At 34.0% G+C, this 11,833-nt stretch overlaps 1 protein-coding gene and 1 pseudogene across 1 annotated transcript; both read left to right on the top strand.

The window, feature by feature from the left end:
* The first annotated feature begins 422 nt into the window (after nt 1–422).
* On the top strand, nt 423–3,085 carry LOC137811527 (NAD(P)H-dependent 6'-deoxychalcone synthase-like; annotated as a pseudogene).
* A 19-nt stretch (nt 3,086–3,104) lies between these two features.
* LOC137811526 (uncharacterized) lies at nt 3,105–11,077 on the top strand. The gene is made up of 2 exons (XM_068613317.1): nt 3,105–5,170; nt 10,665–11,077. The coding sequence occupies exons 1-2, from the start codon at nt 4,661–4,663 to the stop codon at nt 10,749–10,751; spliced, it is 597 nt and encodes a 198-aa protein (XP_068469418.1). The 5' UTR covers nt 3,105–4,660; the 3' UTR covers nt 10,752–11,077.
* Nucleotides 11,078–11,833: the final 756 nt, after the last annotated feature.

An 11,833-nucleotide genomic window follows, 5' to 3' on the forward strand; every position in this document is an offset into this window, starting at 1 on the left:
ATTGACACGACAGTAAAGAACATCCACCTAACAACTCCTTATAATAATATTTTAAATTAAAAAAGTAAAACAAAAATAATTAAAGTATCAATTCAAACTAACCAAGCTCTTATTTATTGATATTAACTTTTTTTTATCTTATTTCTTTTCCTTTTAAACGAGTCACGCTTTTTAGAAACATTAATTAGATTACGTAATAACAAAAGGACAAGTTTAGATTTTGTGGCTCCACGAAAGTCTGTCTTGAATGGTCGGTTAGGAGAGAAGATCCAAGGTTGTTTTGCGAATGAAAAATTATACTTTCACAACTCTTTTTAAGTTAAATTTTTATATGACAGCTTTAATAAAAAAATATTATAATTAAATCATATAAAAAATAATTAAAATAATATTATTAGGAGTCATAGGCTCCTGAATGTAAAAAAAAATTGGGTTATTGGTTCTTTGTGAAATCTGTTTTTAGATTTTCCCCAACCCTATCCATTGGTGAACCTAATTAGATACCTAGAATCATGTCTGCAACAAATGTTGGGAGAGTGGAGTCACCACAACCATCATGCAAATGGAACCCCATTAGCATACCAGTTATAGAGATAGGCACTGCTGCAGAGCATAACGATGGGAAGGTGGTGAAATCTGCAGTGATAGAGGCTATAAAAGTGGGTTATAGACACTTCAACACAGCAGCACAATAGTGGTCAGAGCAGGCTCTGGGACAACCCAATGCCGAAGCACTTCAAACTCTACAAAAGTCACTTCAGTAAGCAATTAATATTCCCTTCTTTTTCACATATCAGTTCAACTCAGATTTTGGATCATTTTTTCCTCCAAATTTAATATTCTTAGTAATGTCACTTCAAAAAATTGTTTTTGTGTCTGTTCTATCAGAAACTGAACGCATTTGTAATCTATTGGCTATTTAAATTGAGGGATTAAAATATACTTTTTAATTATAAAGTGAGACTACAATCAAAATTATCATGAACTTAAGGAATTAAAATTGACCTAATCTTTATTAATCAAAGTACTTCTAAAACAGAATACTTGCTACGGAAAAAAATGTGAAAGTCATACTCTAGATGACACCTATGAAAAATTAATAAGTGGTCTGGAACTACCACATGTTCATGGTTCCAATACCAACAATATATGTAGTTAAGCTTTTTTATTTTAAAAAAAAAAGTTAATCACACTTGATTATATATTAAATATGGAGGAGTAACTAATAATTTCTTGACATGTAGAGAGATAGATAAAGAGAGAAATGTGTATTATGTATGTTTAGTAAGTAATGTGATTTGATAAGATGAGAAGTAGAAAAAAATGGCAATTGTTAACGAGGTATTTAGAGTAATTTGGTATTTTTGTATATCTTATCGTTTACTAGTTTCTAAGTATGACCCTAATGAAAGTCAGTCAGATAAAACTTTGATGCAGTTGTTCAAGTGTTAATAACATTGTTCTCTAATTTATCAAATGCTTGCTTTTCGGGTTGTTTTTCTTTTTCATGAATTAGAGTTACACTTCAATAATTCGTATTATAAACATTTACATTAAGAAAAAAAAAATCTAGAGTTTTTCATACCTCTTAGGGTTAATATTGGTTAACTCTAATTTAATTGGATCAGTACGAAAAGCACTTGAAAAGCTGAATCTAAGTGTTTTCCCCAACCTAAATTGGTGCAGATCTCTTAAATTAGATTATTTGAACCTTTATTTAATTCATTGGTCGATTAGTGTGAAATCTGAAAAGTGGTATATGCCTTATTCTGAGTGCCTTGTGCCATTTAACTTAAAGGATGTGTGGGCAGCAATGGAAGAAGCTCACAGACTTGGCCCTACAAAATCAATTTTTCTTGCAAGGAGCTAGAAAATCTACTCTCTTTGCCACAATTCCTCCTTTGGTCAATCAAGTAAGTCGATTCATCAACATCATCTATCCTGCACATTTTGTTTGTTTCACACATCTTATTCACCCCGAACAGGTGGAGATGAATATTGCCATGCAGCAAAAGAATCTTAGAGAATACTGCAAGGAAAAAGGTATAATCGTAACTGCCTACTCTCCTTGGGAGCCAAAGGGACCAAATAAGATATCAATTATGTTTTGGACAATGAATTGATCAAGCAGATTGCAGAGGATCATGGCTAAACTGCTGCTCAGGTTACCAATTTCCTTACACTTTGCTTTTAAAGCTAAATTTTACACTAGCAAAATTGAGTCACTAATTAACAGGAAGTTAATAATAAATTATTTGACATGTTGCATCATCAATTGGGTAAATATCTTAGTTAAACACTTATTGATTAAGTGTTTATGATATTTAGGCATTTATGTATGAGTTGTTTCTATGATCAAAGAAAAATGAGATTAAACAAGTTTGAAGCTGTGTTTATAAGTTATCTTGAGGGGCTTATCAAAATAACCTAAAAATCAATTATAAACATCTTAAGGTATTTTCAAAAGTTCTTCCAAACACTCGCCAGTGTTATGCCGTATGATAAGTTAACATGCAAATACTTTCTTCAAAATACTTCCCAAGTCACGAATTCAATCCTCATAATTGTGAATTGTCACTGTACTGAGTTTACTTTGGCAGCTATTTGGATGCTAATACAAACATTCAATCTTTTGTTATGTAATAAGTATGTCTTAGATGGTTATTTGAACAAGGTGTGTGACTTTCATACCGAAGAGCTACAATAAAGAGAGGTTAAAGCAAAATATAGAGATATTTGATTGGGAACTCACAAAAGATGACCACGAAAAGATTAATCAAGTTAAAAAGGAGCGTATGTTCAAGGACGGACCAGCAGGATTCCCACTTCCTGACCTATTTGACCGTATGCATATTTCATTTTCCTTTTAAATATATTGTTCCTGTTTGTACACAGCAATCTGTCTTTAAAATTCCATCAAAGACACTCGACAGGTTTCACTTTTGGTGGAAAGTTTGTTTACAGCACTGTTATGATTTTCTTTGATGTAATTTTATGTGCCAAACTTTTTTATCAGTTGGAATGTAACTGTATTTCCAGCAAGAGGAATCCAATAAAAGCTACATTGTTTATAGTTATTCAGTTACACTGCGTGTTTTTGTAATTCTGATAGAAATTTATCTGATAAAACAACAATGTCTTCGAAGTGTTGACATCACAAGAACCCAATACAAGAAACTCGAAAAGGATGTAGCCAAGAACCTAATACAAATATGCAATCTATTGTTTAAGGATGTAGCCAAGAACCCATTCCGGAACAGAAATGGAATGTGATTAAAAAACAAACAATTATGTGAACAAACCAGTCCAAGTCATGTAGCCCATTCTTCTGTAGCAAATTGAGCTCCCCTCCCACTCCCCCTAAAACCTAAAACTTCCTACTGCCATGATGTGTATGAGAACTAGAAGAAAAGAAATAATTGAATTGTGCACAAAAAGCCAAAACTTTCCAGTGGTTTCATGCTTTGGTCCGTGCATATACATTTACACTGCATAACACTACGGCAGAGCATCAGTAAGTCTCACATTCTCATGATAAAATAACATTAGCATTGTCTGATTACAGAGCCAATGTAAAGAAATTGATCCCTTGACTAAAATCAAGAAATCGTACTTTGTTAATGATACAAATGGAAACTATTATCAAGTCATCAAGATTTTGTAACTACTTACGCAAATCTACCACAGTCACAAGCCTTTCCTGAATAATGATACATGATAGGTTCCATGTAGATCAAACTACTTTGGACGATTTTCTTGGCAAAGTCTTTCCTGTGAACTTCATAAAAAAATTCAGGGTATTGAAGCCACTTATGAGTTGCTCCGAACAATTTTTTGTAGCTATCTAACTTAGCCATCAGATATTCATGAGAGCTCATTCCTTCCAACAAGAAAGAGTACTGCTTTTCCTTTTGTGTGAAGAAAATTACACGAAAGAATTATGTCAATTCATTATGGAAGATTTTGGGAAACAGTTTAGAAGTCAACAGGTTGACACTAGTTCATACTCCTACATTAGAGTTGTCATTTGATGTCGTCCCTTGATAAGAGTTAGGCCAAACCTCGCGGTGAGGAAGCATTTTTGCCAACGAAAAACTTGCACCATCTGATGCAAATCAAGAAAAAATGACACCCCTACCAAGTACGATGCATGTCATGCTATTGTTCTAACTCTTCTCAACAATTAATTTAGCACACTCCCTTGAGCACTTCAGGTGATGCTCTCAGCTCCTCTCAAGTTCAAACATTCATCCTTGGCTCTAAATGTTTCAACCATAAAACTAAGTGAACACTTAATTAATCCTGCAGAGAGTGCTTACTTTTCCTACTCCAATTAACTAACAAAAGATAGAATCTCTCACTACTACAAAAAAGAGCAATTCCCAATTTTCCATCAAACTACATTTACAAAATGGACATGTGAGTTTGTAGTAATTGGAGGATACTTTCAGAAGAATCTAATAAAGCCCTGGCCCACCATATCCTCTAAACATAAGGCACCAATTTATCTAATTATCGCAAACCACCTAAATATAGAAAAAACCAAAAAGAAAATTCAACATTGGGATATTTTTCAGTTGTATATATATATAGAGAATAGATATTTATCCATTAAGATCGACACAAGCAGAAACTGTTCTACCAAAAACCTCGGAACATCATGGAACACAAAGAGAACATTGACGAGTGGCAACAAATCGAAACCTCTGAATGGAACATGGAAGTGATCAACGAAAACTACCTCGAAATTGGTGACCAAGCTTCTTCCACTGACGACCCTCCAAGTCCCACTCCCACCCGCCAGGAACTCTCATTGTCACAAATCGTTCCCACCACAGTAACGGACTCCGAAGACGAAACTTCCACGCCGTTAACGCCATCGACGGCGCCGTTAGATTGGCGGGTGCAGGTGGTCAACGAAGGGAGGAAGGAGTTGAAGTTGCGGTTGGAGGATATGAGAGAGCTCGTTGTTGACATGGCTTCCAAGATTAGTAACTGGGCAATGTATCCAGGGGCGTTTTGGTCATTTCCGAATGTGGCCGGAGCTTCGGCTGCTGCGGCGGTGTTGGTGTCACTGCTTTACGTGGGGATACGGCGGCGGCGGCGGAGTGTCGGTCGGCAGAACGTGGTGGGTGATCGTTGCGTTCATCTTCTGAAAGAGAAAGATGAGGTGAGTATGCATATTAAAGATGTTTAGTTTCTTTTAGTTCACATAAATATAGTAAAGTATGAGAATATCTACATTTCCCCATGTAATTTGTTAGGAAAAACAAAATAGGATGATATTTTTTTAATTAAAACATAGATTGAAATTAGAGAAAATTGCTCATGATGTTATACTCAGACACACTCTTTCTCATTTTTAAAACTTATCTATCTAATGTATGCTTTTAATAAAGTTACATTCCTATTCTTTATGTCTTTAACAAAGTAACATTTAACTTTTTTATTTAAAAAATAAAGTGACAAAAACTAAATAAAAATTATAAAAACTAAAAATTATTTTTTAATATAAATAATTTAATTATTTAATTATTACATATTAACAATATCTAAAACAATTCTATTTCCATTCAATTATAAATTATCTTATAAAAATGTAAATACTATATTTTTGAGAAAACATTTTTCTAATATTAAAATAAATAAATTTATTAACTCACTATTATATTTAAATATTAAAATATAAATATATTGTAAACACACACTTACAAATATAAGTACAATAAGAAGTATGACCATTATTTTTATTAATAACATAAGATATATGAATGTATGTTTTGAATTTTTTTTTAAAGTATGAATGTTATTTAACAAAATCTTGGAAGGATGAATGCATTTTTTTTCAAAATTAAATTCTTTAATTTTGATTTTTTAATTTTTTAATTAAAATCTAATTAATATGTTATTTTTAAATAAGATAAGAAAAGTAAGTGAAAGTTTATTAACAAAATATGAAAATATAAGTATTTTTTTATAAAAAATATAAAAAAGATAAGTATCTTTTAAAAATGAAAAAGAGTGTGATTATTATTTTATTAAAAATTTAAGAGAAATTAATGTTTATTTTAAAATTAAAGAGAGTATCAATCCTATTTAACATGTGTATTAAATAATTATATATAAACCCGTCAAATTAAATAATAACACACTTGAAAGTTAAATATACTTTAGTTTCATTTTTTTAAGTACCAAAAAAAAGGGTACCTCTCCGAGAAGCAATTTTACTTAAGTTCAGTAGGAATATAAATTAGTTTAATTTAATTAGTAGCATTATCACTTTTAGTTAATATATATATATATATATATATATATATATATATAAATTATAAACACTTTTGATACATTATTGAGAGTAAATAATTCTTTTAGGAAACAAACATGTATCTTACTTCATATATATACAGATATATAAAGATTGAGTTATATGTTTGGATGAATTATTTTCATAAATACGAGGCAAAAAATAAAAAATATATAATAAATTAAGTTTCTGTTGTAAAATTGAAATTAACTTTATATAAAAATTAATTTATAAAAAAATATTTTATTTTTTAATAATTATTTTGATTAATATGAGAAGAAAGCTATTTCATGATACTTTCCTATTTAAATAGAGCTTGTAATCTATAATAATGGAAAAATTAATTATTAGAACTCAAATGCTTCAATACAATTAATTGAAGTTAATACAAGTTTATCTAATAGAAATTATTTGAAATGGAGTTACTCTTATTAGTTGACTAACCCAAAAGTTTATAAAAGGGTTAAATTAGATTAATAATTTATTTAAAGTCCTTAGGACTAATTTTAAGCAACCACTAGTAGAACTTTTTTTTCAAAGAGTGTTGAACATATAAAAGTATAAATATTTTTATTCCTTCCTAAACAATCTTTCCCTTATAGTTACTTAAATTATTAGGACTAAAGTTAATAAAACTAATATATTAACCTAAATCGAATTTGACTTTGATTACGTTGACATCTAACCAAATAAAAATTATATCTTCTTAAAACCCAGATATCACAGTCTCAAAATGGTTAAGACCATCTCATTTTAAATAATTAAGGCAACTGGTCGCTAAAAAAGGGTTAATAATAAGCCAAACATACGAAAATTAGTCAAAATTAGTAACACAAAAATGTTCAAACAAGTTTTTGGAATTCTTATTTCTTTAGTTTAAAAGAATTGTTAAAAAAATCTTCTTTTATTAGAAATAAAATAAAATAGCTGCTAAAATATTTGAGAAGAAAAACTACTCCTTTTTTCACGAGCTATACAAAATACATGTAGTCAACTTTCTATATAAAAAAAATCTAAAATATAATTAAAGGTGGCAAAAGGTTAAAATTGAGAATTCTAATTTATAATTATCCAAATCCATACTATTTTTAATTCATTTAAATGGATTTATCTCAAATCTAAATTCATATTTTTTTTGGATTTTAAGTCTAATTCATGTAATTGGATATAGATTAGATATAAATTGGATAGATTTTTCGATTATCCAAAATGAATTTTGGGTTGGATTTTCACTTAGCCCCGGCTCATGTTCAGCCGCGTCAATCCAGGCCCAGGTCGAGCAAAGTTGGTCTGAGTCGGTCCAGGCCAAAGTCAAGTCGAGTCGATCCCGGCTCAAGTCAAGTCTAGTCGGTCTAGGCCAAAGTCCAGTCGAGTTGGCTCATGCCAAAGTCGAGTCAAGTCAACCTGTGTCCGTGTCGAGCCGAGTCACCCCGGGCCCATGTCGATCTGAGTCGACCCTAGCCAACGTCAACCAAAGTCGATCCAGACCCATGTCGATTCAAGTCGACCCCGGTCAATGTCGACCAAAGTAGGTGCGGGCCCATGTTGAGGCAAGTTAACCCGGCTCGCTGTCAAGAAGATTCAGCCCAAGACGATATCGAGCTGAGCCAGCCCGGTCCCATGTCGAGCCGAGTCGACCCGGGCCCATGTCAATTTGAGTCGGTCCGAGCCCATTTCGATCTGACCCTGCTCGGGACCATGTCGAGCCCACTCGGTCTGGGACCATCTCAAGCCTAGTTGGTCTAGACCGATGTCGAGCCAAGTCAGCACGACCCATGTGAGTTAGCCTGGGCCCATGTCGAGTTGAGTCGGCATGGGCAAATGTCGATCCGAGTCTGCCCAGGCCAATGTCGATCCGAGGTGACCCAGACCCATGTCGAGTCGAGTCAGCCCGAGCCCATGTCAAACCGAGTCGATCTAGGCGCATGTCGATCTTAGTCGACTCAGGCCAATGTCGAGCAGAGTCGTTTTTGCCCATGTCGAGCTTAGTCGGCCTTGCCCATGTCGAGCCGAGACAGCCCAGATCCAAGTCGAGTCGGCACTAGGCCAAGGTCGAGTCGACAACGGGGCCATGTCGAGTCGAGTCGTTGCCGACTCGAGTCAGCCCGACGTATGTCCAGCCGAGTCGACTCGGGCCCATGTCAATTTGATTCGGCCCAAGCCCATGTCGAGCTGACTCGGTCCGGGCACTTGTCGATATCGAGGTCGACCTGGGCCCATGTTGATCCGAGTCTGTCCGGTACCATGTCGATCCAAGTCGGCCCGTGACTATGTTGAGCCAACTCGGCTTGAGACCATGTCGAGCCAACTTGCCCCGCGACCATGTCGAGCCTAGTTGGTCTAGGCCCATGTCGAGCCGAATCGGCACGACCCATGTGAGTCATCCCAGGCCCATGTCGAGTTGAGTCGGCTCGGGCCGATGTCGATCTGAGTCTACCCGAGCCGATGTCGATGCGAGTCGTCCTGGGCCGATGTCGATTCAAGTCGTCTTGGGTCGATGTCTGATATGAGTCAGCTTGAGCCCATGTCGAGCCGAGTCAGTCCGAGTGCATATCGATCTGAGTCGACTCAGGCCAATGTCGAGTAGAGTCGGTTTGTGCCCATGTCGAGCTTAGTCGGCTATTGCCAAGTCGGCTCAGATCCAAGTCGAGCCAACTGGGCCAAGGTCGAGTCGGCAACGAGGCTATGTCAAGTCGAGTCAGCTCGACGTATGTCCAGCCGAGTTGACTCGGGCCCATGTCAATCTGATTCGACTCGGACCCATGTCGATTCAAGTTGGCCCATAACCATGTCAAGTTGATTCGGCCCAGGCCCATGTCAAGTAGTGTGGGCCCAGACCCATGTTAAGCCGTGTTGGCCCAGACCCATGTCAAGCCGAGACGGCATGTGCCTATGTTAAGTCGAGTGAGCTCAGGCCCATGTTGAGCTGAGTCGCCTCTAGTCAAGGTTGAGTTGGCACTGGGCCCATATAAAATCGAGTTGACTCAAGCCTAGGTCGAGCTGAGTCGGCCCAGACCCTTGTCGAGCCGAGTCGGTCAGGATCCAAATCAAGATTGATTTAATCTAATTAATAAAATAGATTTAATTTAATTAACGAAATGGATTTATTCTAGATTTAATATATTTTTAATGAATTTAAAAAAATCCAAATAAATTTAATCTAGTTAAAATATATATATTTTAAATCCCTTCAATTTTATGGGATCAAACATAACTTTAATAAAATCGGAAGATCTATTTAGACCCAATAAATTTTCAATACTAGATATTTATTCATATATATATCTAATATTCCTGTGCTTAAATTAAAGTATCAGAACATTCAATTTACATTTGCTACAACTCCAAATTTTGCTTCTCATTTGAACAAATACTTGTTCTTCTAAACTACAATGTTACACTTTAGTTATTTCATTCTTTATGAAATCCCTTAGAAAATGAAAATCCACATTGATACATTTACTCCTTCCATCCATGATTGGTTTCCTTGATAACTTTATGGTAAAACTATTGTCACACTATGTAATAGTAGGACTTGTTTGATTCCTTAGAATGCTTTTACTATTCATCTAAATCACACAACTTTACAAGAACTTTGTTGTTGCTACTATAATTTATGCTTTAGTTGTTGGCAGACTCTTCATTGGTTGCTCTTTCAAACTCCATAAGATAACCTCACTCATAACCAATATATAGTTTGATGTACTTTTTTTATAGTCAATGTTATTAGCATAGTTATTATTCATATAATAACCAATAAGATTTTTCCTTCCATTTCTCTTATAGAAAAATCCAAATTCAGAAGTTCGTTCGAGATAGCATATGATTCATTTTACTCCCTATAGATGAAACTCTTCTGGATTTTCCACAAACTAACTCACATTGTGCATGATGTGATGTGTAGCTGTGTGAACCTTGCATACATTAAATTACAAATATATATTATTATTATTTTAATTCTTAATCATTGATTTCTAATTAATAATTATGAGTTATATATAACTTTAAGAAAATCACTTTTATTATAAAATTGCACTCATTTGTTTTAACTTTTCAAAATAAGTTAAAGAAATATGAAATCTTATTGAAATCAAAAGTGGGTCGAATAACTTTTCATAAAAATCATTTTAAAAATAATACTTCTATTATTGCAAACAAACATATAATCACTTCTTGCTGGTATCTGACTTAAACACTTATTATCTTCTCTTTTAATTTATCTTAAAGTTCTTTATATAATAAAATGTAGCTGTTAGCTAAGCCTAGTGCTTTTAGTTGCAATTTAATTGCAGAATCTGCTTCCAATTGCAAAATGAGGGATTAACACTGAATAACATTTCCTGAATTTGTTTTGGTGCAGAATATTAGCCAACTCTTACGTCAGATTGCACAATTAAATGAATTGTTATCATCAAGGCGAAAGGTTCCAGTGCATCAAATCAACTGATGCCAGTTTTGCAGTACTTAATTACTATATTTGTAAATTCTAAATGAATTAATTAGTAACTTAACTCTTACGTATAAAGGTGAACACGTGTCTGTTTTAGGGCACACGGTGATTAAGTTGGATGCATAGTAAAAGATAATGTTGCACCATGAGTAAGGGTGTCCGCGTAAGCAAAGTATTTTCCTGCAGTTAGCACCTAAAGATAAGTGGTGCTCGTTAGCTAGTAGTTTTTCTGTTATTATTTTATGCTCCCATTAGAGATAAGATTCTTTTTTGTTGTATCACCTTGAGTGAATGTGCCCAAAAAATAGAACATGTTTTTGTTACGTACGCTTTCGGTTGAGATTAGATTCTCATGAGAGAAAATGGTTACAAGAGATAAGGTATAAAAGGGGATTGAGACCCCGGGTAAAGATATGTCATTTCTGAGACTTAAACTGAATACTTCTTTAATCTTAGTAAGTTCTTACCGACTTGATCGTCGGAGTGTGATCAACAGGTAGAACCCCCTTTGTTTTAACGGAGCCACGTTCCAGCACAACCAAACATCGAACAGATTCTAGAAAAGACAGACGAAGCTAAAACTGGTCATCAGAGTCAACCGACGAGAACATTAATACTAGATATACACGACTTTTGATTAAAACTTAATATATTTACAAATTTTTGCTATTCATTTTTATTATTGTTTTAAACATACTCGCTTATTTTTTTGGAAAATGATGTTTTCACAATTCTTGGAATTGTACATAATTTTTTATATGATAAGTTTAGAAATAAATATATATAATAAAAGATAAGTTTGAAATTAAATGATATGAAAAATATTAAAATAATAATATTAAAAGTTATAATGTGATTATATAAAAGATTTGAGTTTTTAATGTATTATTTCTCTATTTCTTTTGATAGAGAGCATACTCTTCCACTTAGGCTGGTAAGCAACGTTCATTCATTGCCACCTTCACGACCAATCTCGATGTTTAATAAAACTAGTGAGGTTTTTAAAAAGTGATTATAGTTTTTATGCATCAATGGGAGAACCAAAAAGGTTGAGTTCATGCGAAAAAGGCAGCAGGTAA

The sequence above is a fragment of the Phaseolus vulgaris genome, chromosome 2 (genome assembly GCF_000499845.2).
Source record: "Phaseolus vulgaris cultivar G19833 chromosome 2, P. vulgaris v2.0, whole genome shotgun sequence".
NCBI classification, from domain to species: Eukaryota; Viridiplantae; Streptophyta; class Magnoliopsida; order Fabales; family Fabaceae; genus Phaseolus; species Phaseolus vulgaris.